Source organism: Geotrypetes seraphini, chromosome 2, assembly GCF_902459505.1.
Source record: "Geotrypetes seraphini chromosome 2, aGeoSer1.1, whole genome shotgun sequence".
Classification (NCBI taxonomy): Eukaryota; Metazoa; Chordata; class Amphibia; order Gymnophiona; family Dermophiidae; genus Geotrypetes; species Geotrypetes seraphini.
The window spans coordinates 365,709,390-365,737,114 of NC_047085.1; the positions used below are offsets into that span (position 1 = coordinate 365,709,390).

Here is a 27,725-nt window from a genome sequence, read left to right on the forward strand (position 1 = left end):
TGTTTGGCAAAGGGTACTCCAGGACCGACATAGTGCACGAGAATGGGGTGGTCAGAAATCCAGGACTCCCAAAATTTCCAGCCTGGATCTGGGTAACTTAGTATAGCTGTAAACATTAACCTCCTATAAAAACATAAAACAAAATCTCCTGGAATTGGAGTTTACTGGAGTTCTAGGGCACACTAATATATTCCATGTATATTCATTACCTATATCTTGAAAACCCAACTGGCAAAGGCAGTGTTTCTCAACCCAGTCCTCAGGGCACTCCAAGCAGTCAGATTTTCAGGATACCCTATGCTTGCATGCAAATTTATCTCATGCACTGGCTCAGTGTGTCCAGAGGACTGGGTTGAGAAAATATAAATCTAACTTTAGGATTACCATATAGTTCCAGAAAAAGGAGAACAGATTGAGACATCTGGGTTTTACTTCCATTGCTTTCAATAGAAGTAAAACCCGGATGTCTCAATCTGTTCTCCATTTTCTGGAGCCATATGGTAATCCTAAATAAACCTAACCAACCAACACATGTATGAATCCGTATGAGAGAGATTTCCATATAATGCAGTATATGCAAAATGACCTGACCCATTGTGGTATTCCTGAAAACTTGTGCCTTCAAGAGACAGCTCAGTAACCCTGTAATTGGAGAAATTTGGAAACCGCTCCCTTAATGGTTCTCAAGCCAGCCCTAGAGTATGTTCTATCCGATCTGGTTTTCAGGATCACCTTAACGATGATACACATGACAAAGATTTGCATTCCAGAGGAGATACTCCATGATGTGCTTGAGAAACAGTTTTGAAAACACATGGACAGGAGAATGCCTTTCCCCTTCCGCCTCCTCCGATTGGTCTGCTGCAGTGATTGACAAAGCTGCAGCAGTTTATAAGTAAACTGCAGGAGAGACGTCTTTGGAGGTCTATAGTTGTGTTTCAGAAATAAGGTGAGAAAGTAGTAATAAAGTTGGGCGGGTGTTGGACTGGGAAGTTAACATTGAATAGTGGATAAAAGATGTGATTTGGTGTTTTGGGATACATAACTTGCTTTAAGCCTATAGATAAAATATCTTGATATTTCTCTGGTTCTTCAAGGCTTTGGGTGTGGCTATGAACTGGAAGACTTAGTCCCTCAAGTGCCTTCTGTGACTCTTTATGGAGGGAAAAATGCTGATCTTTTCAGTTTTAGTCTGATTTCTATTGAAATCTTTTTTTTTTCCTGTGTAAATCAGCAGTATTGGGGATATTTTATACTCGCACAGCATTCATATTGAAAATAATCAGTCTATTTATCTTTGAATTTCTGTAACAATATTGGTATGTTAACAACTCAAGAGGAACCTTCAAAATATTAACGTTTAAATGCACAGAGCTGCAAATTACTCTGTTCAGGAGGGAGACTTAAGGCCATTCCTAGTTTTAAACCTACATACCAAAGTAGTGTGGGATTAATAGTACCTGATTTTACCTATTTGGGACAAAAGACTTTGCAAAGGATGTGGGTTACTGCCTTACACTAGTGTTTCTCAAACCTCTACTTAAGCAGCCAGATTTTGAAGATTGCTGTAATGAATGTGAGACATTTAATTAAAACAGATCTCCTCCAGTATATGTAAATTTCTCTTTGAATATTTTATTGTGGTAACCCTGAGAACCCCACTGGCTAGGTGCTTCCAGACAAGGGTTGAGAAGCACTCCATACACAAAAGACTTAAGTTCTTAAAGTTACAAAACCCTAAAGAATGAGGGAGGTGAATTGAAGCTTGTGAATCGGTTGGTATGGAGTTCTATTGTGGCATGTGGGTCTCCTTGTTTCTATTTTAAAACTTAACTACAAGTCATTAGGGAAATCTTGCCCATTAAAATGAAGTTTTCTGCTTTGATCAGATTCTGGGCTAGCAAATGTTCTATTGCCCTGTTTGGCATTGTTATATACACTAGCAAATACGTTTGACCACTTCACTCCAGATTCTAAGACAGTTGAGTACACATGTTATGAATTTCCTTTTTTTTTTTTAATTTTCTCATTGAAAATCTTGATGCTTCAAAATGAGTAGGAAAAACATGGCCTAACCTTCACATGGTGATTACTTGATTGGTTTGATTCACATTGAGATTCATTTTCAAAGCATGTAGACCAGTGATTTCCAACCCTATCCTGGGGGACCACCAGCCAGTCAGGTTTTCAGGATAGCCCTAATGAATATGCATGAGAGAGATTTGCATATAATGGAGGTGACAGGCAGGTAAATCTGCCCCATGCATATTCATTAGGGCTATCCTGAAAACCTGGTTGGTGGATCCCCAAGATAGGGTTGGAAACCACTGACAGGCACACAAAGTGCCATAATAACCTGTGGTATTTTGTGTGTCTAAGGGTTTTGAAAATGAGCCACATTGTGTCCCTTCCTTGTGCTGGCACTCTCTTCCCCTTTAAAATATCTCAAGATTTTCAGTAGTAAGGCCACAACTTGTACAGCAGGTGTATTGGAATAATAACTTCACCAGTACCTGAATGGCTTTTTTGTTCCCCAAATGCCTGTCTTATTGCAAGGGATTTCTATGGGTCAGACCAGGGAGGCATCTTTTGCAGAGAAGAAAAGGTGTGTACTGCATTTGTTTGGGTAGAATTTTATTGGGGGGGGGGGGGAGGGGGAAGCTCCTCTACAATGTCCCTCGGTGCCCATAAGAGTCCAGGGCCCTGATATCATCATTTCTGATCTGGTCTTGTTGGGGCTTCTCTGGCTGGCTAGGATTTGGGATGTCTGACATTTTCACTGTACTGAATGACGATTAATTTTTTTTTTTAATAACCGTATTTTTGTTCTGTCAGCATTTTTTTGCTGTTTGGTTCTTTTTATCTTGGTTGATTCTTATTATCCATACCATTGTTTTATATTACTATAGGGAGGAGGGAGGGAAGGGGAAATGTTCCGTTGAGTTTTAGAAGTTATTGAGATAATTATCAAAAATGCGAGCTATTGAGTTTCTTTGTACAACTTTAATTGTTCTTGCAATTTATTTTCAATAAAAAAAATTTTTTACATAAAAAGAGGTTGGGAAACGAAGACATGAGCCCAAGGTCTTCTACAGCAATGAGAATAGGCTTTGTGGCAGCACCTCAGTATTACCAGATCTTTATCGTGGTTTTTCAAAAGCCTGGTGCTAGCAGCCATTGACTACCAGCAGGGGGGGTCTCAAAGCCCCTCCTTGAGGGCTGCAATCCAGTCGGGTTTTCAGGATTTCCACAATGAATATGCATGAGATCTGTGTGCATGCACTGCTTTCAATGCATATTCATTGGGGAAATCCTGAAAACCCGACTGGATTGCGGCTCTCAAGGAGGGACTTTGAGATCCCTCACTAGAGTATTTTGAGACAATTGCGCATGGAAGTTCCCTCTGCTTACTGTTAAGCTTGAACATGTCAAACCATGCTGTCTGTGCAAAGTAGCTTTACTGAAGACAGAGGAGCTTTCACCAGATATCCTTATAAGAGAATGACACAGGGACAAATTTGTCCCCATCCCAGCAGGAACTCAATTTACCCATCTCCTGCCCCAAGCTCTGTCTTAACCGTACGAGCCTCAAGACATTTATGATTTTAAAGTGTTGGAGGCTTGTGCAGGTGAGGGCAGGGGCAGGAAAAGGAGTCGACGGGATGGGAAAATGGGAGTTCTGCGGGGATGGGGGAAAAATTTGTCCCCGTGTCATTCTCTAATCCTTATTTCTGTTTTAGAAACAGAGAAGATGACGGCAGATAAGGGCCATAGCCCATCAGGTCTGCCCACTCTACTGACCCACCTCCAAGTCTACTATCCTAGGGATCCCACTCCTGATGAAAGGTTCCCTTGGCTTAACCCTCTAAGGCAGTGATTCCCAACCCTGTCCTGGAGGAACACCAGGCCAATCGGGTTTTCAGGCTAGCCCTAATGAATATGCATGAGAGAGATTTGCATATGATGGAAGTGATAGGCATGCAAATTTGCTTCATGCATATTCATTAGGGCTAGCCTGAAAACCCAATTGGCCTGGTGTTCCTCCAGGACAGGGTTGGGAACCACTGCTCTAAGGGATCCCACATCGGCATCCCATTTGCTCTTAAATTCTTGCACGCTGTTTGCCTCGATCACCTGCACCGGGAGCTCGTTCCAAGGATCAACCACTCTCTCGGTGAAGAAATATTTCCTGGTGTCGCCCCTGAGTTTGAGCGGATGCCCTCTTGTGGCTGAGGGTCCTTTGAGAAAGAGAATCTCTTCTTCCATCTCGATACGGCTGGTAATATACTTAAACTTACCGCACCAGTTCTTGCTATACAACAAAATGCCTAGTTTTATTAAGCCATGCAGAAATCTGTCAGGATGGAATGAAACCTAGATTACCTGGGGCTTTTTGGCACCACTAGGTCCCAATGCATGTGATAGGACGCACCCATACGGAGGTGCTGGGGAGGCTTTGACACTTATTTGTATAGTCTTTCCAGGTTCTCCCTGAACCATTTGGACCTTGGCTCCTGCTACTATATGCACGTAATGGTGCACATTATATCCTATCTCCATATGTTTGTATTTTCCCTTCTATATTCTACAACAAGTTCTAAAACCCAACAATTTTCCAGATTTGCAGGTATTTTTGTGAGCAACACTCCTAAAACATATGAGCAATTGCTGAGCTCAGAGGGAGCATAGGTTACAACCTGTCTTTTTTCTTTTTTTTTCATTTCAAGTGCAAGTACAAACTCTCTGTCACCAGGCTGACATAGAGATGTTTTGGTATTGAGCAGATGCCCTATATAATATAGGCTTACACAATATTCTTTCCTTTCTGAACACACTACCAAAACCTTTATCCACATTTCATCGCCTCCTGCTTAGACTACGCCCAACTTGCTCTTTGCAGGTGTCCCACTAAACACTCTCTCTCCCCTTGAATTTGTTCAAAATTCTATGGCACAACTTAAATCTTCCACATGTAACTTCTGCTACTTCATAAGCGATAATTACAGCAGTAAAAATATTCAAACAATATAAAGTATGGTATAGTATGCTATATTATGTCAATTACAATATACAATAAAACATGTTAATAGAAAGCATGATGCAACATAAAGAACAGGAGTAAGAAAAAAGGTATCAGAAAGGAGCTTGAATATTAAGGTAGGAATGGATAAACATGTCATAACATAAAAATAGCTTTATTGGGTCAGACTGATGGTCCATCAAGCCCAGTAGCCCGTTCTCACAGTGGCCAATTCAGGTCACTAGTTCCTGGCCAAAACCCCCAAGGAGTCGCAGTGGCTTCCCTATGGACTTTCCTCCAGGAACTTGTCCAAACCTTTCTTAAAACCAGCTATGCTATCCGCTCTTACCACAACCTCTTGCAATGTGTTCCAGAGCTTAACTATTGAGTGAAAAAAAATTTCCTCCTATTGGTTTTAAAAGTATTTCCCTGTAACTTTGTCATTTCCTCTAGTCTTTGTAATTTTTGATGGAGTGAAAAATCGATCCACTTGTACCCGTTCTACTCCACTCAGGATTTTGTAGACTTCAATTATGTCCCCCCTCAGCCATCTCTTTTCCAAGCTGAAGAGCCCTAACTATTTTAGCCTTTCCTCATACGAGAGGCATTTCATCCCCTTTTACCATCTTGGTCGTTCTTCTTTGAACCTTTTCTGGATCCACTATATCTTTCTTTGAGAAATATTAGAGAATGACACGGTGGCTTCTTACCTGCGGCTAGCCATGAGTAACCTGCCGAAACAGTGGCCAAAAAAAAAGTCTCCACAGATGGACAAGGCCATTTACTGCTCCGTAGAGTAGTGAATGGCCTTGTCTTTGCAGTTAAGGGAGGGAATGTGTGCAGTCATCGATTATGTGGTTCAGCAGCCCCCTCCCTCCCTCCTTACTAACGATCGCCGCCATCCGTCCAGGCATCTCCCTCCAGGCATCTCCCTCCCTCTCTCCCACTTCATGGCAATTTCTAATTTTCTTTCTACAAGCAGCCGGAGCTGTTTTAGAAAGTTCTCTTCTGATGCAACAGACAATAGGATTTTGCGTCAGTTTCTGGTAGACGCAAGCAACTTCGAGGCTCTGGCTGTTTGTAGAAAAAAAATAAAAAATTGCCACGAAGATAAGGGGAAAGAAGGGAGGGAGGTGGTTGTTGGACCGCACAAAGGGTGCTGAAGGGGGGTGGAGAGGAATAGACAACTGAAGGGGATTGGAGGGAAGAGAAAGTGGGGAGAAAGCAGACAAAGGTAGAAAAATTTATATATACTTTTTTTTTTTTTTTTTTTGCTTTAGAATAAAGTAGTATATTGTGTTGATAAACATTTATAAACAGCTGAACATCTTTCTCTAGTTCAGCAGTCAGAATTTTGATTTATAAAATGACACGTGTACAGAATATTGCTTCATTTTATACTTTAATAAAATAAGTTCAGTATAAAACTATTTGAAACTTGTGTGGATGGGATCAGATGGTTTTGCGGGGACGGGGACTGAGCTGACAGGGACAAATTTTCTCCCCGTGTCATTCTCTACGCAATACTCCAGATGAGGTCGCACCATGGCGCGATACAGGAGCATTATAAAATTCTTAGTCTTGTTAACCATCTCTTTTTTAATAATTCCTAGCCTCCGGTAACTGTGATCCAGGTTATTCTTTGCAATGTGCATCGCTTTGCATTTGTCCACATTAAATTTCATCTTCAAATTTCCTAAGGCCCGCCTGCAATTTTTAACAATCTGCTCCTTGTGTGTGTGACATAAGAACATAAGAAATGCCTCTGCTGGGTCAGATCCGAGGTCCATCGTGCCCAGCAGTCCGCTCACGCGGTGGCCCAGCAGGTCCAGGACCTGTGCAGTAATCTTCTATCTATACCCCTCTATCCTCTTTTCCAGTAGGAATTTGTCTAATCCTTTCTTGAACCCCAGTACCGTACTCTGCCCAATCACGTCCTCTGGAAGCGCATTCTAGGTGTCCACCACACGTTGGGTAAAGAAGAACTTCCTAGCATTTGTTTTGAATCTGTCCCCTTTCAACTTTTCCGAGTGCCCTCTTGTTCTTTTATTTTTTGAAAGTTTGAAGAATCTGTCCCTCTCTTCTCTCTCTATGCCCTTCATGATCTTGTAAGTCTCTATCATATCCCCTCTAAGTCTCCTCTTCTCCAGGGAAAAGAGACCCAGCTTCTCCAATCTCTCAGTATATGACAGGTTTTCCATACCTTTTATCAGACGTGTCGCTCTCCTCTGAACCCTCTCGACTAACGCCATATCCTTCTTAAGGTACGGCGACCAATATTGGATGCAGTACTCCAAATGCGGGCGCACCATTGCCCGATACAACGGCAGGATAACCTCTTTCGTTCTGGCTGTAATACCCTTTTTGATTATACCAAGCATTCTATTCGCTCTCTTAGCGGCCGCTGCACACTGTGCCGTCGGCTTCATTGTCATGTCCACCAATACCCCCAAGTCCCTTTCCTGGGTACTCTTATTCAATAATATCCCTCCCATTGTATAGTTGTACCTCGAGTTTCTGCTCCCCACATGTAATACCTTACATTTCTCAACGTTGAACTTCATCTGCCATCTCGTCACCCAATCTTCTAGTTTGTTCAAGTCCCTTTGCAATTCTTCACATTCCTCTGTAGTCCGAGCTCCATTAAATAGTTTGGTGTCGTCCGCAAATTTTATTATCTCACACTTCGTCCCTGTTTCTAGATCATTTATGAAGATATTAAATAGTAGCGGCCCAAGCACCGAGCCCTGCGGGACACCATTCGTGACCCTCCTCCAGTCAGAGTAGTGGCCCTTCACTCCTACCCTTTGTTTTCTACCCTCCAACCAGTTTCTGATCCATCTATGTACGTCTCCTTTCACCCCATGGTTCTTTAGTTTCCGGAGTAGACGTTCATGGGGCACCTTGTCAAAGGCTTTTTGGAAATCTAGATATATGATGTCAATGGGTTCTCCTTTGTCCATCTGTTTGTTAATCCCTTCAAAGAAGTGCAATAAGTTTGTTTGGCACGATCGTCCCTTCAGAAACCATGCTGGCTGGCTATCAGAAGTTTGTGCTTTTCAAAATGTTGATCAATGTTTTCTTTTCAGTGCTTCTGCCATTTTCCCAGGAACTGAAGTCAGGCTCACTGGCCTGTAGTTTCCCGGATCTCCTCTTGATCCCTTTTTAAAGATGGGCGTAACGTTGGCTATCTTCCAATCCTCCGGGATCTCACCTGTTTTCAGGGATAAGTTGCAAATTTGCTGCAGTAGTTCCGCTATTTCCTCCTTTAATTCCTTCAGAACCCTTGGATGTATGCCATCCGGACCCGGGGATTTGTCAGTTTTTAGTTTTTCTATCTGCCTGCGAACGTCCTCAATGCTCACTTCTATGAATGTTAATTTTTCTGCTTGACTTCCGTTGAAGAATTGCTCAGGTTCCGGCATGTTGGACGTGTTTCGTTAGTAAATACAGACGAGAAGAACATGTTAAGCCTTTCTGCCACTACCTTCTCCTCCTTCACCACTCCCTTCCTGTCTCCGTCGTCTAGCGGTCCCACTTCCTCTCTAGCTGGCTGCTTCCCTTTAACATATCTGAAGAACGGTTTGAAATTTCTTGCTTCCCTGGCTAGCCTTTCTTCATACTCTCTTTTAGCTTTCCGAACCTCACGGTGACATTCTTTTTGATACTTCTTGTGCTCTTTCCAGTTCCCCTCAGATTTGTCCTTTTTCTATTTCTTGAATGAATTTTTCTTATTGCCTATCGCTTCCTTCACTGTTTTGGTTATCCACGCTATTTACTATTTCCATTAAAGGCCAGCTTGAAGAGCCAAGCTTTCACCTGCTTCCTGAAGTAGAGATTAGAGAATGACATAGGGACAAATTTGTCCCCATCCCCGCAGGAACTCTATTGTCCCGTCCCCATGAGTTTTCTCTGTCGCTGTCCCTGCCCCATTCCTATAAGCTCTGCCTTAACTGCACAAGCCTCAAACACTTGTGAATTTAAAGTGTTTGAGGCTTCTGCAAATAAGGATAGAGCTTGCAGGAACAGGAAAAGAACTCGCTGGGATGTGAAATTGAGTTCCTGCAGGAAAAATTCATCCCCGTGTCATTCTCTAGTAGAGATAAGCAAAGCCTTTCAGGGAGTACAATCCAGAGAGGGGGGCTACTCCAGAGAAGGCTAACCCACCCATATTGTGACAAGCTTGATTCCCGCTGTTTACACCAAAAGAGAATAGTTATGGGGCAGTAGCACCAGAAAGCAACGTTTTTGTTTCTATAAACATTCAGTAAATGTTCTTTGGGAAGAAGTGAGTTACATGGTAGCTCCTTGACCATAACATGAAACCATTTCTCTTTCAGCTAAGAAAAATGAACACCGCACCTGCTTCTGAAAGTGGATCCTATCCCACAAACCACTCGAGACCCTTTTTTTATGCACAGCCAACAGCACAGCAACCATTTCCAAACCCATGGTACCTCAGTCAGGTCTACAACCCATACTGCCTGCCACCTGCACCAGGTAAAGCAATATCGTGTTCTTAGAAAAATACTCATGGCCATCGTGTGAAGAATTGTGTGACGGTTTGAGACTTTGGTTGCTTGTGCAGCTGGTATGCTGTTATGTTTCTTGACTTCATTTAAATAACGCCAATCCCTAAATTCTTTGGCAAGTAGTCAGGATATGTGGCCTTCAGTGGTTTTATCTGAAGAGTGGAGGAGGCTTCTTTTGAATGGGTAGAAGATGAGTGAATTCACATACAAAACACAGTATTTTGACTGACTTGACTGCCTTTGTCAAGAACAGAGTCCAGGGCATAGTTTATCCACCTTGGTTATCCCACAGTCTTGAGTATCTCCATGGATAAATGGTGCCCTGGACTCTAATTTTGCCACAAGTAGTTTGCTAAAATGTGATATTTGCTTTGAATGGACCATTTATTTTCTTCAACCGAACAGAACATTTGTGTTGGCATTTTTGTGCAGTAAAACATTCTTTTGTAGAAATCCCATGTTTTGCCTTTGTCTGTGACTTGATATTAGGTCACTGGCAGTTTGGGTTATGACATTTCAGAGCTAACAAGAATGCGAATCCCACAAGTCATCTTAGTGGGTGTGCTCCTTGGTGTTGATGTCATTGGAAGATCGGAGACATATGCCAGTAGCTTCCACAGCTTTATGTTGACTTTTTTTTTTTTTAAGGAGCTCACTCAAGGTTAAGGTGCTGGACTCCAGGAAGGTCTCCAAGCTCTTTCCTACCCTGTTCTTTTACTTACATTAGGTGGCTTCAGAGTTTATAGAAGCCTTTTGTATTTGTGGGTTCCAAGGTCCTGGGGTGGGGGGGAGGCAATAGACGCCACTATGACCCTGTACAACTACCAGCAAATGTACATTCAAAGGTCCTGTACTGCTACATACTCAACTCCTCAACTCTTCTGAGTTTGGGAGTGAAAACACTCTGGTGATAACTCCACAGCATTTAATGTGTTTTGATACCTAGCCAGAAAAATTCTTAGTGCTGATCCTTTCACACTATTTTCAGGACAGATAAACTGATCCACTATCCTCAGGGCTGTAAGTTACACCTGAGCTGTTCTGCATAAATAAGCAGACACCTGTAAGATCTAGAAATGATACTTTGTGGATTGATATGGCTGAAGCATGATCAGTTATTAAATAAGAATAAACATTAATCACCAAGGAAACAAACTCTTAATTTCAACCATTCTTACTTTATTTGGGTGATAGGCTCACAGTTCCTGTGGCAAGTCTTTTCTTCTACAGTATAAATCGCGTTATAAAGGACTCGCTTATAACGGAACCTCGCCTATAGCGGACGAGGTCTGCTGGTCCTGGCCGTGCGCCATTATAAACATACAGAAAATCGTCACATATAACCAATTTGGTCCCCAGAGCCACTTTTAGCTGTAGTTTTCTTCGGCTATAACGGACATACAGGCTCTGCCTACAAGGCATGTGGCATGCCGGTGATATAGTATCAAAATGCAGCAGCCCAAAAGAAAGTGACAGTATTTATTTTTCTTTCTAGTAAAGTGCAACTTAATCTTTTAGCATTCTGGTTTTGCAATCATTTCGTGCTCTACCAATGTTTTGCTGAGTTTTGTTATTGATGTTGATGATATGCTTGTGCAGTGACTGTTCATTGATTGAACGTTGTTTCAAGTTGACTTATTTTTTTTAAAATGCAACTCTGGATATAACGGACCGTTTTTCCAGGTCCCTTGAAGTCCGTTATGAGATTATACTGTAATATCAAATACAAAAAACTTACTCTGAAGAGGAAGCTGCACAAGTCGCCTCCTCTTCATGCAGTACAGGCACCAGTGCAAAATTTGCTAAAAACCTCCTTAAGAGTAGGAAGGTCCTACTACCTATCATTTCTATCGCGCCACTAGATGTACAGAGCACTGCACACACATGCAGATACTCTGTTCCTAGTGCTTTTTGAACCTGGGGCAATGGAGGGTTAAGTGACTTCTTCAGGGTCATAAGGATCTGCAGTAGGAATTGAATCCCTTTTCCCAGGATTTCAGCTCACTGCACTAAGCATTATGCTGCTCCTCTGCTCAGATGTGAAATAAAACCTGTGGCATAAGGTAAATAACCACCCCAATGCCCTCAAATATTATCATAATAGAACAGGGGTGTCGGTCCCTCCTCGAGGGCCATAATCCAGTCAGGTTTTCAAGATTTCCCCAATGAATATACATGAGATCTATTTGCATGCACTGCTTTCATTGTATGCTAATAAATCTCATGCATATTCATTGGGGAAATCCTGAAAACGCAACTGGATTGCGGTCCTCGAAGAGGAACTTTGACACCCCTGCAATACAGCCCTGAGGTTTCCCCACCAGGGCTATGGAGAAACTTCATGTCTCTGCTGGAGGTGCTAGTTTGGAACATATCACAAGTCCAAGACAGTTTTGGATCTCTAACAGCTGGACTGGACTCTCTGGCGCTAGCTTTGGTACCGTAGTCCCAATGAAAACAGCAGGTACTGTGGCATCCCTGACAGTCAAACAAGTCTTTCAAATGCATTTTATTTCATGTATTGAGGAGAAGTCTTGGTACAAACATCCTTCCAGCCAATTCCTAGTGTTGCCCAGGCATGCTGTTTAGTCAGGTGGTTTTACAAATGAGAAGAAACTTTGCCATTTACATTTTTTTTCTCAGTCAATGATTTGAGTTTAGCATTAGCATACTTTTTACTGCTGTAATTGTCTGTCTGAGTTATTCTTGCTGTACACCGCCTTGAGTAAATTCCTTCAAAATGCCAGCAAATAAATCCTAAGGTCCATATTTTTTTCTTGTGGATTTCATGAATTCTAGGTACTTCATTTCTGATTTGTTTTAATTTTTGTTTCAAGTTTAATTAAAAGTTTGATTAAAATCGCACAAACAAATTTGGAAAAACAGTGCAACCTTGGCAAATCACACATTTTAGTGCCCGATATGAGTCCCTTGTATGCAAAAGATTTACATTTGAGATATGAGGTTGGGGCAAAGAGGAAGATGTGTTTTCCCCAATTGCTTAACTGCTTTTATTCTTATTTTAGATTAGCAACTCTGTCAGTATTCCAATAAACACTTGCTAATATTGGTAGATGTCTGCGTTTTGGTTTGCAGGTACCCAGAAGCTCTGATCAAAACTTCGGAAGTAATTGTGATGTGATGATATCTAATCTCATAGTTGCTAATATAATGGGCCTGTTGAGTGATGGGGAACACAAACGCATTTAGCCCTCATTTTTCCCTGCAGCTATGAAAGCCATATCTAGTGGAGCATAGACAGAATAGATGTCAGCTAGTAGAGAAGGAACAAGTTCTGCACCATTTTAGTAGTTGAGTCTTACGAGATTTGAAGGGGGGTATTAATGTGTCTACTGTTAAATAGCACAACTTGTGGTAAAATAACCTGTCTTAACAATGGCACACGTTGATGATCTCCCCTTCTCCTCCCCCCCCCTCCTTTAAGGATCTAAATATCTGACCTGGAGTCCAGCACAAAAATGGAGTTAGAATAGAAGTGGATATTGACAAGTCATCATATGATACTTCAATTTCATAGGTTCAAGTTCACAAAGGGTGAAGGATAGCTTGGCTACCTCCATTGGGAAGCTATTTCAGGCAAAGTTAATATTGAAATATAAAGAGCATGGAATAAACAAGATTCTTTTGCTGAAATGTTATGCATGTTTTTGTAGCAACAGTAAGTTGGATTGGTTTTCCTAAATCACTGAGTTGTGTAGTTGAGAACCTTTATTTAGAAATGGATTTGATTAAAGGATTTATTTGCCTTTTTCATTCTTTGGAATGTATAATGTAAATTATTTATAAAACAATGACCACAAATATACCTTTTTTTTTTATTTTTATCCTTTCTAGGCTTCAGAAGTGGAAATTCATATTTTCCATATTATTCTGTGGCATTGCCTGAGTATCCTGGGTTCTTTGTTCCACATCCTCAATTGCACGCTAGAATGAGTAGAAGACCTTATTTTGTTCCACACCCTTCCTCCCCCATGTTTTACAATACCACACGATTCAGACACTATGGTAGTCCTGGTAGAAGAACAGAAACCAAAGAAACACAGACCGACCCCAGGCAACCAGAAAGCAAGTCAAAAAAGCAGAGCATGAGCACAGACATGAAGGGATGCAACACTGGCAGCAGCATCACCTGTTCTAGTATGTGTACAGAAAGTGAAAGTAATTTGGAAAACTTGGAGATATCTTTATCCCCTGTGAATGCTGGACAAGAGAGAGATGTCCAGAATAAGAATGGTTGTAGTTCTTCCACATATAGAAACATACCTCCAAGAAGCTATTCCTTTGAGAAGGAAGAGGTAAGAATAGAGTATGGGAGTGGGCCACCTGCAGCAATACAGCTCTGGAAATCCTACAAGGAGACTATTCCCATCTATGATGTGGCAAATGGCAAAGAAATGCCAGAAAATGTGATACATGTTCATTCTTATGAGGGTGGAATGTATGACTCCCGTGCTGAAGGGGAGGAGTTGGCACCCAGTGTTGGGCATTCAGGTGATGATTGTCATAGAGCTCCACTCCCTCTGAAATTATCTCTTGATGAAGTGCAAGAAAAGGAGATTAAAGCCTCAGCAAGTCCAAATGGTGAAACTAGGTCTGAAGCAGATAAGCAGAGAAATGCAATACAGAAAAAGGCAATGCCAGCAAAAGACCAGGAGTCCAGCATCTTCAAACCTGCTGAGGTGCCCTTTTCTGTTTATGATGCATCTTCAGCTGAAAGGCAAGATATAGACCAAATTCAAAATCCAAGTAGGTCCAAGAACTCTCAAACAGCATCTAGCCCTTCAGAAATGGTTACTTCAACTAAATCCAACCAAGAATTTCTGAATACCTTTGATCAACAAAACTTGCCAAATCTATGTCCAACAGAAGTTTGCAGTGATGAGCTGCAGTTGGACAGCAAAGCTAACTTATGGATTGAGGAATCACTAGAAAAATATGTTCCATCTCCTGGTTGGCTGGCTTGCTTTGACAATATGGATACAAATTACACTTATGATGCATATTTGATGCAGAGGAAACAGAAACGCCATATTGTACTTAGCAGCTCTTCAGATGAGGTTTCTTCTGGTGATGAAGAATCTTCATTAGAAAATACACCAGTGCCTTATTTTGTGCCAGACTACAGGTATAAAAAAAAATATATACTCTCTTCAAAAGAACTTGGGAAAAGAAAATAAGGGCAGTGGTTCATTACATGAAGACCTGGTCCTGAGGGAGCAGGCTAGCAAAGGCCCAACTGGTCAGAGTTCCTCAGGACTAACAATTAAGAGCAGAAAATTAGGACTTCCCTTACAAGGCACTAGTCAAAAGTTTTACTCTGTGAAAAAGAAACCCAGGAAAACCTCACCTTTGTCACAAGCTAAAGGTCCTAATAAATTCTGGGTCCTGGGAGAAGAAAATATATATGACTATGAGGAAGAAAGTGAGGATGAGGAAACAGATGCAGAGTGTGTCTTTCAAGACATAGTTCCAATAGAGCAACTGGGTATTGGAACGAGTGGATTCTTCAAGCAGGTCCCTCAAAAGAAGATGCTTGGAAGACCCCTCAAAATTATGTCCCCAGCTCAGCTTCTCAATTGGCCATCTCATGAGAAAAAATCTAAAAAAAAGGGACATGGAAACCCTGGTTCAGTCTACAAGCCAAAAGAGAAAGAACAACTTGTCATATTCTCTGATTATAGGAGTCGTGGAAAGAGGCCTACCACAAAACTAGAGAGAGCTTTCAAAGAGATGCCTGAACTGAAGAAGACATTGCAGAAGACATTAGGGGGTAAGTTGACCTTACACAGGTAATGATTCCATTAAATATGTAAGGCTTAAATTCTTTAGTACTGCTATTAAAGGGACCAGTTTTAGGTATATAATAGAAATAGTGATTATCTTTCTGGCTGGACATTAAGCTGAATGCAAAATTATAAAAGGCTTGTTGCATTTATTTTATACTAAGTAACGTAAGCCAAGATTCTAACTTGCTTTGCTGCTGTTTACACAATAAGTCATATGCCTCATTACTAGATACATCAAGTGTTTTCTTTTTGGGAGATGGGTAAGAATGCAATAGTGGGGTAACTCTTTTCCTGTCTGGATGTCTTGACACCTGAATGGATGATTAAACTCCTTAAACAGTTCATCTTAAAAACTTTAGTGTTGTCTGCTTGCTAAGATAAGTAATTTGAGTAAGTTATGGTGGCCTTCCATGACTTATGTTCTTATAGCCATTATTAAGATGACCTGTTCCTGGCCAAATCCAATGGACTCTACTCTATCCTCATTCTTCTTGATCTGTCTACTGCCTTCGACACTGTTGATCACCACCTCCTTCTCTACACGTTGTCCTCGCTGGGATTTAAGGGTTAAGCTCTCTCCTGGTTCTCTTCCTATCTCTCTCGTCATACCTTCAGCGTATGTTACAATGGATCCTCCTCCGCTGTCAGCCCGCTGTCTATTGACATTCTCCAAGGCTCTGTCCTGGGCCCTCTCCTCTTTTCCATATATACCTGCTCTTTTGGTACACTGATCTCCTCTCAAGGTTTTCAATATCACCTCTGTGCTGATAACTCCCAGATCTACCTCCACGCCAGATATCTCTACAGGAGTTCAGGCCCGAATTTCAGCCTGCCCGTCTGACATTGCCACTTGGATGTCTCGCCACCATCTCAAACTGAACTCCTTATCTTTCTGCCTAAACCCACCTCCCCCCTCTCGCCATTCTCTCTGTGAATAACACTATCCTCCTCCCTGTCTCGTTGGTTCACAACCTTGGGGTGATCTTTGACTCCACTCTCGGATCCAACAAACCGCCAAATCCTGTCGCTTCCTACTCTCCCTTTACCTTCCGGTCTTATCGCGCATGTGACAACGAAGCGCATGAGCCAAGAGGTGGCGTCTTGGCGAGCAGTACCGGATTGGATATTTCAGCTGTAGAGTGCTGTGCAGAGTAAGAAATGTGATAACTATCTGTTTGCTCGTGGACTTTAAAAAGGGATCTGTACCTTTAGTTCATGTTGCACTATTACAGTTCAGATATGCATATGGAATCACATTCAGCTGAATGTATGTGGAATGTGAATATGTATTTTATCTGATTAAACAACAAGAGAAAGACTCCTGAAGCAGGCCGTTCTGGCCGAAACATGTACATGTCGAGCTGTTGAAATGTTTTATTGAAGAAATAAAGGATGTTTGTGAAATACACTTGAGTTCACTAGTCTCCTTTGGACCATTCCACTCCTTTGCGGTTTGCATTCTCTAACCAAAAGCATAGCCATGTGCATTTTAAAAGTTCTGAAAAGTTTTTGTGCTTTTTGATTAGGAAAACAACAAAAGGGAAGCACTGAAAAGATAACTGAAGAATCCTGGGTTGGAAAAGGTGCTAAACCAAAGGTTTCTGAACAGCTGTATGGTCTGCAACCTCCAACAAAATCAAAGGAATTGGGTATGTTTTTCAGTGGCTACTATGAATCTTTTCTTCACCCTTTCATCTTCTAGCTCTTTATTTTGAATTTCTTATGCTTTTTTGAGTGTGAAGCTCGGGGCACATTACATTCGGATGCAGTAGATATTTTTAAGCCCTCTTGGAGACGGTAAAAGCTTAAAGGACTACATTTTACTGAGGGAGGGGAGAGGAGAAATTTTGGATTTAGCCCATATATATGTAGTTGTAGTTGTAGCAGCAGGCAAATTGCATTCAGATACAGCAAGCATTTTCCTGTTGTACCTAAGGCAATGGCAGCTTATGTGACTTGCCCAAGATCCCACAGAGCTGCAGTGGCTTTTGAATCAAGGCTTTTCTGGTTCTTGGCCTGCTGCTCCAACCACAAGGATGCTACTCCTCTTTTTTACTGCATGGCCCCCTTTTTGCTATCATCTATCATCTGTATCTGTTTTAGGGTTTTAAAATATTCTACATAGCTTTGTTAAAAACATTCTATATGGCTTTGCTAATATGTTTAATCTTAAACTTGGCAGTAGTATAGAGTTTTACATATGGTTTTAACTTCTGAAATTTTAAATTCAATATTATTTTAGTTTCCCACGTACACACCTTTATAGGACCCCCAGGGTATGTATTCCTCTTCCTTTTTTGTCCTATACAGTTCCCTTTGTGTCTTTCTAGTTTAAACATAAGTATTCGCTGATCATTTGTTGAGCATGGTCTTCGCACGTTCACCATTTTTATAATGCAATTAAGTTTTTCACTCCACTCTGCATTTTGCATAGATCCAAATATTTTGTTTTCACATTTTTATGACATTTATCACCTTTTTCACCAACTCATTTTTATTAGTGCCATTTACATCATTGTGTCCTTTTATCACATATCTTTTATACTTTTTGCATGCCAGATATCATTCACAGTTTCACATTTTATCACCACTACTATTCATAACTTACATGCATTCTTAATGTACCCCTCATTATTTATAGGACCCCTGAAGAAGACTTTGTCGAAATGCGGACCGTGTTGGGTCCTGTATCCCTAGCGGACTAGGTCCTTTAAGGCTCTTATGTGGATGATTTACTTTAGTGTACCTTTGGAACTTTGATACTTTCAAATAAAGTCCATTTAGGAACATCATCACTCCACAGAGTTTTTTTGGTTTTCACTCCTTTATGTAGCCCTTTTGATCCTCATTATGCTCATATTTAACAAATATATGCCCCCCCCCAAAAAAAAAAAAGACATACTTAAGACCTCAGTTTGACAAGAATGTGGCTGTTTTCAGTCTTCCAATCCCAGGAACCAATTCTTTTCTTCCAATCCCAGGAACCAATTCTTTTAGAAAGGCTTCAAGCTCTGAAATGAAAACTGCTCCCAGCACAAGAAGCCTCCACACCTGCTCAGAGTGCTTTTTGCTGTACCAGCTCTTCTGCCACACAATCCTACTGCATTGGAGAGGCTGCCTCTCTGCCTGTCCTTGGCTGAATATAAGAAATCCCCCTCCCCCACTCTAGGGACACTTAAATTCATAATATACAGCATTTAAAGGATAAAAACAGGGCACACCCAACCTTAGCCCTTGGCTACTGCATTATTTGGTGTTGCAGATGCAGTTCCCTTTTCGGTTCCCCACTATGTGGCGAATTTAACCCACTTTACTACTTGCAAGAACTGATCCAGCTCCTGATGCTCAAAATTTACAAGAAAAATCTGACATGCTGAACTTACAAAGAGTGGAATCAAATGAAGTAGGAAGCTATTTTTATCTCGGTGCAAAGGGGGAGGGGGGGTGCACACTGGCAGATCACTCCTCGTGGTCTCACTGAAGGTTTTAGTATAATTTGCTATTGAGAAGCCAGTCAGAAAAACAGTGTGTCCTTGAAGATAAATTAGCTGCTTCCATGCAATAAAATGTACAAGTTAAACATGGGCTCCTTGGTTCTCTGATATAGGATCTTCTAATGCAGGGGTGTCAAATTTCGAGAGCCACAATCCAGTCGGATTTTCAGCTTTTCCCCAATGAATATGCATGAGATTTATTTGCATGCACTGCTTTCATTGTATGCTAATAGATCTCATGCATATTCATTGAGGAAGTCCTGAAAACACGACTGGATTGTGGCCCTCAAAGACTGACATTTGACACTCCTGCCCTAATGTTACAGGATCTCTCACCACTTGACGTGTTTGGATTTCCAGTACACCAGGTCTATGGCTTTGCTTCACTGCAAGATAGTATCTATTCTCCCTTTTTCCTCTTAAGCTTGCAAACCAGATGGTTATAGATACCTCTTCCAATATCATATACACTTTTTAGTGTTGGGTCACACTGACAAAGAGTTGGAATGAAAATTTTTCTCGCTTGAATATTGAAGCTGACTGTGCTCTAGATTCCTTAGTGGCACCTGAAAAAATTCACTTGAGCCCAGATTTTTTTTGGGGGGGGGGAGTAGTTTCCAGGGAAGAAACTCTTCTAGTGAGTGTCATCCATGCATGCAAAATTGTCCCTTTTATGTCAACAGACAAAACTGAGTTAGGTTCACAAGTGGGTGATCTCATCCAATGAAGCCAGAATGGAACTGCTCTCCCAGAGTTCAGAACTATAGTGCACAGTTCTGAGTATGTGCAGTTCTAACTGTACAGCAGCTGTTTTTCTACTCAGCTGAATGGACATGAAATAAAGCTCTTGGTTTTCTTTTCAGTGATTTTCTTTTTTCATCATGGGGACAGACTTGAAGATCTCAATCTGTATACTTTGGAGGCAAGGCGGGAGAGGGGAGATATGATAGACATTTAAATACCTACGTGATGTAAATGCACATCTTTCATTTGAAAGGAAGCTCTAGCATGAGAGAGCATACGATGAAGTTAAAAATGTGATAGAGAAAGAGATAATGGTTACTGCAGATGGGCAGGCTAGATGGACCATTTGGCTTTTATCTGCCATCATGTTTCTTTCTATGTTTGCCTTACATGATTTTTTTGAAGAATAAAACTGTCACCAAAATCAGAATTTAGTCCCTGCGCAAAATGTAGCAGAAGAATCCAGAACTTAGAAACATGCACTAAATATATCTTGTGCCTCCATCCTGACCATGGTCAAGAGTATAAACCATTGTGCCTAAGACCCTTTAACTCCCAAAGAACATTTAGATGCTGAGAAGAAACTGCTCCTAGAAATATCACACAGAAAGACATCACCTGCATAGAAATTTCCTACTCCTGTACAGACCAGTTAATTCATCCATGGACCAGCCATCAACCTCAGGTCAGGGATCTTGTTTCTAGTTACCCTAGCAGATGCCATTGAGAAATCCCAGGTAGAGAATGACATGGGGACAAATTTTTCCCTGTCCCTGCAGTGAACTCATTTTCCTGTCGCATTCCTGCGAGCTCTTTTCCTGTCCCTGCCCCGTTCCTGATAGCTCCATCCTCATCTGTACAAGCCTCAAACACTTTTAAAATTATAAGTGTTCAAGGCTTGTGCAGTTAAGGCAGAGCTTACAGGGATGGGGCAGGGACAGTGACAAAACTTGCGGGTATGGGGACATGGGACAAATTTGTCCCTGTCACTCTAATCCCAGGTTCATTGCATAGCCTCTTTAGAGCACCTACAAATGCCTGAGGTCGCTTGCCTCATGTCCAGCTAAAGTGTTGATGGAAGCACAAGCAGACCAGCGCAGATTCTCCTACCAATAAGAGGAGCTGCTTGGACTCATTCCCTGCTCAGAAACTTCAGTGCAATGCCAGTATCTCTTCCTGAATTGCTCTGCATGGAACAGGTATTTCAGAGTGTTAAACCTTTGCTACTAGGCAATAGACCATACTTAGTACACTGGTGCAGTTTACAGTAGTGAATGGCTCTTAAAATCTTTCCAGCTTCCTGAACATTGACCTTTTTTTTCAAAATATGTAAATATATGTGTACACTTCAAAAATACAACTGTTCTTTCCCACCGTGAGCCAAAGAGCCATCCCATACCTCTGGTCCTACTACTGAGGAGAGAAGAACCTGTCCAGATCCTATTAGTGTATATCCTTATTAGTGTTTCAGACATGGAACATGAGCCTGATCATTTCATGTTTCATTCTCTCCAGATTTATTTCCATCTAGTGTGGAAGTTCTTTTAGATCCCTTTTGATTTATAGTTATTCTCTACAGAATGTTAGGAAGGAGGATATATGGGAATGCCATCTGACCCTTCTCCACTACTGAGGCATGAGCTTCCATAGAAGGATAGTTCCATGTCCAAAGTTTTAAGCTGATGCAGAAAGCTACCACAGGCAGAAGGTATACAATTAACGAGATGTTAAAGTGCATGTTACTGGCTGCACAAGGCAAACATGGCTTCAGTGCAGAAGAACTTGTGCAGGAGACAATGGTGCACGGCATCATAAAATGAATGGTAATGAAGTTATTAGCTATTATCCCAGGACAAGCAGGCATGATATTTTCACATGTGGGTGACGTCATCTACGGAGCCCCGCGCGGACAGCTTTTCAAGCAAACTTGATTGAAGTTTCAAGTTTGCACACTGCACCACGCATGTGCTAGCCTTCCTGCCCACTAGAGGGCGCATCCCCACCTCGTGGTCCTCAGTTCAATTTCATCCGCGGAGCCAGAAGCCCTGTGGATAATTGTGCTCTGTAAAAAGAACTGCTAGTTGAGCACACACAGGAACCTGAACACAAGGCCCGAGGATGTGTAGAAGGGATTAGCATGCCCCTCTGTAGCAATTGCATCAGATCAGAAAAGCTAACATGCAATACAGGGACCCCTGACTTTCCCCTTCCCCAAAACAAAAAATTAGCTTTACTGTCTAGTGACACCCCTTCCTCATGTACCTCTGCCTCTACCATCATAAGAACATAAGAATTGCTGCTGCTGGTTTAGACCAATGGTCCATTGTGCCCAGCAGTCCGCTCACGTAGTGGCCCTTAAATCAAAGACCAGTGCCCTAATTGAGTCTAGTCTTACCTGCGTACGTTCTGGTTCAGCAGGAACTTGTCTAACCTTGTCTTGAATCCCTGGAGGGTACTTTCCCCTATAACAGCCTCTGGAAGAGCATTCCAGATTTCTACCACTCTCCGGGTGAAAAACTTCCTTACGTTTGTACAGAATCTATCCCCTTTTAACTTTAGAGAGTGCCCTCTCGTTCTCTCCACCTTGGGAGAGGGTGAACAATCTTTCTCTACTAAGTCTATTCCCTTCATTATCTTGAATGTTTCGATCATGTCCTGTCTCCTCTTTTCAAGGCAGAAGAGACCCAGTTTCTCTCTAGCATCTCACTATACGGCAACTCCTCCAGTCCCTTAACCATTTTAGTCGCTCTTCTCTGGACCCTTTCAAGTATTACTATGTCCTTTTTCGTGTACGGCAACCAGTGTTGGACGCAGTATTCCAGGTGGGGGTGCACCATAGCCCAGTACAGCGGCATGATAACCTTCTCCGATATGTTTGTGATCCCCTTCTTAATTATTCCTAGCATTCTGTTTGCCTTGTTCACCACCGCTGCAATTGCATGGACGGCTTTATTGACTTGTCTACAAATTCTCCCAAGTCTCTTTCCTGGGGGGGGGGGGTGTCTCTCTGAGAATTGTACCGGACATCCTGTATTCGTGCATAAGATTTTTACTAATATGCATCACCTTGCACTTATCCACGTTGAACTTCATTTGCCATTTTGCGGCCCATTCCTCGAGCGCGTTTTTGTCTCGTAGGTCTTTGCAATCCTTCTGTGTCCTCACTATTCTGAATAACTTTGTATCGTCCACAAATTTAATCACCTTGCTCATCGTACCAATTTCCAGGTTGTTTATAAATATGTTGAGTACCGAACCCTGCGGCATAGCCTGACATCTCACATGGTTTTGAGCTTCTGGCTTGCTGGAAGATGCCAACTCCAAGTTAGCTAGTTCCCTTAGTATTAGAGACTCCCTCTTTGGAGAGAGTAAAAGAAATGGTGGACATGACTCTTCAGCATGTCTCAGAAGTTCAACGTTCTTCATACTCTAGATTGTAAATGGCCTCTTGCCTGCTACTTACACTGTATCAGAGAAAGCTAACTCAGGTGTTCTTTCATTTGATCCAAATAGGACTGGTATGCCAATTGATAAAAGACCAGCAAACATGTTTCTTTCATATACAATTCTAGTATGGACAAACAGGTATACTTCTAGGCTCAAAGGTCAAGTCTAATTGGAACTACTGAAGCCACAGTGATCTTCCTTAGTCTGCCTCACCTGAATACCATCTGCAAATTGGCTATATGGTCCTCTCCATTCTTTCAGTGTGCATTGTTTAGAAAAGCTTCAACAAAAAATGCCTTCAGTCAAACAGTACTAGCCAATCTGTCTTGGTTAAGTACAGGAGTTGTTAATTGATAATGTGGTCTACTTCAAGGACCATAACAATTCAACATAGAACACTCCTAAACTTGGGAGTCGCACTAAGTTACTCAATCCTTCCTACCTTTGAGAGCTGGTCTTGTTAAGCTTGGAACTAGCTGAAGAAATCTTGTGTGTGTAGGAAGGGCCATGATGCTCAGATTTTTAGTGTAAAGTTCTAAACCAAAGGAGAGTAGCTGTCCTGGTGCCATCAGATAATGTCTCCCACTGGTGTGATTTGTTAATCTACAGTACTATCTAAGGAAAACATTTCTTAAAAATGACGAACATTGCTTTCTTATCTTGATGGCCTTAAAGTTTGAGAAAAGAAACTATAGGGATGAAAAACTAAATTTACATTTTCCTTTGGCTTCTCCCTCCCCCCATACCAAAAGGAATTTCAGAAGTGGTGCTAGTTTTAACAAACATCGTATGACACTTTCAAGTTTGTTCCAGTGATGGACATTGGCTGTGGCAAACACTAATAGAGGACAGAATAAATGGTTGATGTGATAGGAAGTATTATAATACAATACAGTACAGCCTATCAAGCTCTCCCAGTTACTAAGCTCTACGTTCTCTCTGAGATCCTTGCTTGTCCTATGCTTCCTTGAATTCAAATAGTTAATCTCTACTGCATTCACTGGGAAGCTACTCCTTGCATCTACTGCTATGACACAAAAATTATCTTAAATTTCAACCTGACTCTAGCTCACTTTATCTTCATCCTATAACCTCTCATGCCAGAGCTTGCTTTCAATTGAAAGAGACTTGCTTTAGATGCATTTTATAGAGGCTAGGTTGAATTGGAAAATTCAAATTAAGTCTAGAAGAAAAGATCATCCTTCCCATCACACTTCTACTGGACAGTTGCATAGTGTCTATTTCCATGAGATGTTACCTCCTTTTCAAAAATGAGTTTCAAAATTTGAAATTTTTGAGGGGCTGATATGATAGCGAGGGTATAGTGAGGTAGAGAAACAGGGAATATACAAATGAAGAACTCTAGTTGTAATTTATTTTTCTAGTTTAATTGTGAAACTCCTAGTCAATTTAGAGCTTTAAATAGAACAAGTCTATGATCACTTGGTGAAACTATACAAAAATTAAAACAAAAGATTTACCATACTGGGTCAGTCCAATATTCTGTTAAGCTCAATATTCTAATAGTAACCAATCCAGATCACCAGGAACCTGGTAGGGTCTTGTGCATATTCCAGAGAGAATGGTGGATTTCTATTATTATTCTATAAGGGTTTTCCCCCAAACTTTAATTCCAGCTACACTTGTATATCTTGCAACAAATTCCACTTATTGTCATGGTTCATTAAAGAGTAGAACCCAAATCTAGTCCTTGCATACCATCAACAGATCTGGAGAGGAGGTTTCAATGTAACTAAGATATGCAAATTAACCAGGTTCTTTGGCTAGATTCATATGAATTTCATGTACTTTCATTTTTGATATCCTATAAATCTGAACTATTTGGAAATGAGAGAGGACAGGGCTTGAGGACCATTGTTCTATGGTCTTGAATCAAAAACACTTCTGAGTGTAAAAGCCTTAGATGGCAACAATGATCACCACCGTCCCAATATTGCCCAGGGTTTAAACTGTTTCTATTTTAGACCATTAAGCAAATGTTACTAGCTTAATGTCATGGAAAGGAAAGTTGTTGGAGTTATGGGGTTTTTGTAATAGAAATTTCCATTTTATATATGCTTCTGAATTTCTTCAAAAGTTCAGCTAGTCACCTGAGATGCAAGCATGCCTAAATCTCAATAAAGAAAAAAGTATTGAGGTAATAATATGTAAAAGGATCATACATCATTCATATTGCTGTAACTAAACAGGAAAGTATATTTCAAGGAAGAAAAGGGCAGAATAGGGAACTTAAAATGGCCATATATGATAATGGAGAATGATTGAATTTGAGTATGCTATTACTTTGCCATCGAGTTGCTTTATGGATGTTAATCTTCATAGCTTCATTTGTATTGTCTGTATCCAGATAAACCACCAAAGAAAGGGCTGTTAAAGTCTTGCCTCAAAAATAAAATGACAAGAAATGATCTTGAAGATGTAGAATTTGGGGAAGTCCCTAAATCATCTGGATATAGAGGTTAGTATGACCACCTTTTTAAACAGATTTACATAGCAGTAATATGATGGAAATTGTTTACTCTAATAGTGCTGTCTTACAATAAATATTGGCTCTCCCTTCCATTTCATGACTAGCTATGATTGCCTTTTTTAACTATATGTAATCACATTCCATACATTTTTCTTTCCTGCCTATTTTATCACTATCTAGGCAGATTACAGTAAAATTATATATTTTTATATTAAAGCAGAAACCATCCCCCATGGATAACCATGTTAAAACCATCCCCCATGTCCATCCTTTAAGGAGAGAGGGAAGAATCATAGCCTTGACTGAAGAAATGCTGGTGTAGAAGGACTGAGGTTGAGATACACTAAAGAATGACATGGGATGGTTTCCACTGGTTATCCACGGAGATGGAGATGGTGACAAATTTATTTAAGTATTTATAGACCACTTATAGCCTAAGTAGTTTATATTCAGGTACTCAAGCATTTTTTCCCCTATCTGTCCCGGTGGGCTCACACACTATCTAATGTGCCCGGGCAATGGGGGATTAAGTGACTTGCCCAGAGTCACAAGTAGTAGCATGGGATTTGAACCCACAACCTCAGGGTGCTGAGGCTGTAGTCCTAACCACTGTGCCACTCTGTCACTGTCTATGTGAGGGGACTGGACAGGGCTGCCACTCACTCATGCAACTTACAGAATACTATGAAGTGACATGTGTCCTTGCCATGTATAGGCACCCACAGTTGTGCCAGGGCTATAAGTGGTATAATTGCAGCCCATAAATGTAAGATGCATCCAGGTGTCCAGATGCTGTGGTGGTCTTTCACTGCATGGCAGCAGGGGGTCTAAAAGGAGGCACCCACTTAGACATCTCCCTCATAATGCAGTTTGGTCATTGGGCAAGCAGGTTGTTCTGAGTGCAGTTATAGTTTTGTGAATGACAAGCACATCCTTAGAACAAAATGCTGCAGAATACAATGGTAAAATCAATTTAAGAACAAGCAGATTCTGTAACTTAAACTAAATTTTAGCTCTTGCAGCATCATAGCCTGAACTGATCTTTAACAAAAATGAAATAAAGCTCACTTGGGTGGCATGTTATGCTTAAGAGATACTTGAGAGAAGAGGCGTCCCCCCCTCCCCTTATGCCTTAACAGTGTAATATGATTTTTAAATGCACTGCCAAGTGTGACCTAAGCGATTCCCACACTGACCCCAGGGAGTATGTGCAAATGTTTTATTTTGCTGCTGTGTAATGCACTGACTGCAAGACAACTGCCACTGAGACAAAGATGCAAGTTGGAGAAATGGATTTAAATTTTAAATATGACTTTACTTTATTTCCTTCTAGGGCGTGGAATGAAAAGAGGTGCCTACAGAAAGCAATAAGAGGGATCTGCATTGTATATATTAAGAGGGGGTGGGGCAAGGGCAGTGAACGTTTGCACGCACTGAATTCATATGCTTGAAGAGAAATCTATTCATTTTTTTGGCAATTCTGTGATTTGCTTGGCACAGCCGAGGGGGAAGAAAGACATTGCATAGTTTGGCAAGCACACTAAGGAAAGCTGAACCAAATGTGAAAGTATATTAGCACTGTAGAGCAAAGCACCTTAATTTAGAAATGTAATCACATTTGTCACATGCAATAAGAATATGACTTAAAGTAATGTATCTTAGCATGGCAGTGGTTGCCATGCAAGCTTAGTGATTATTAAAGCTTGTTCTGTCTAGAATAAAAGTGTGTTGCTAAAAAAAAAAATCTGGGTTTTTCAATAAGGTAATTAATTCTGTTTTGGATTTGGAAAGTTATAATTAGTTGGGGTGATAGGTAACATTACTAGTTAGTCTGATTAGTAGATGAAATTGCCTGTTCATAACATAAGATGGGGGAACATGTCTGATTTTTCAGAGGCACTGCAGAAATTGGGTGGAGGCAACCATGGAAATGCTGGTTCTCAAGTCTGCTTGTTCTCTGTATGTAAAATTCAAATCAGTGGGTCTTAGAGCAAATGTAAGGTAACCATAAGCAGTCCTGGTGTAGATACGTATCCCCAAAATCTACTTATTTGGGAGCATACTCAAACTCTGCATTTGAGAACAAGTGCTGTAGTCCCATACTTATGGCCCAAGTTGAACTTGTCTGTCTGCTTTTGATTATGGTTTTGGAATGTTTCCTGCCACACCCTTCATCTGCAGAATGGTGAC

The 27,725-nt window shown here is 41.1% G+C and overlaps 1 protein-coding gene across 1 annotated transcript; it reads left to right on the forward strand.

Moving 5' to 3' along the window:
- Positions 1 to 798: 798 nt before the first annotated feature.
- On the forward strand, positions 799 to 27,471 carry LOC117353951. Its single transcript, XM_033930587.1, is given in 7 exon segments — positions 799 to 949; positions 9,361 to 9,520; positions 13,408 to 14,699; positions 14,701 to 15,343; positions 16,886 to 17,008; positions 25,413 to 25,523; positions 26,869 to 27,471. Coding segments are annotated over 6 exon segments (2,358 nt in total). The 5' UTR covers positions 799 to 949; positions 9,361 to 9,369; the 3' UTR covers positions 26,907 to 27,471.
- The last annotated feature ends 254 nt before the right edge of the window (positions 27,472 to 27,725 follow it).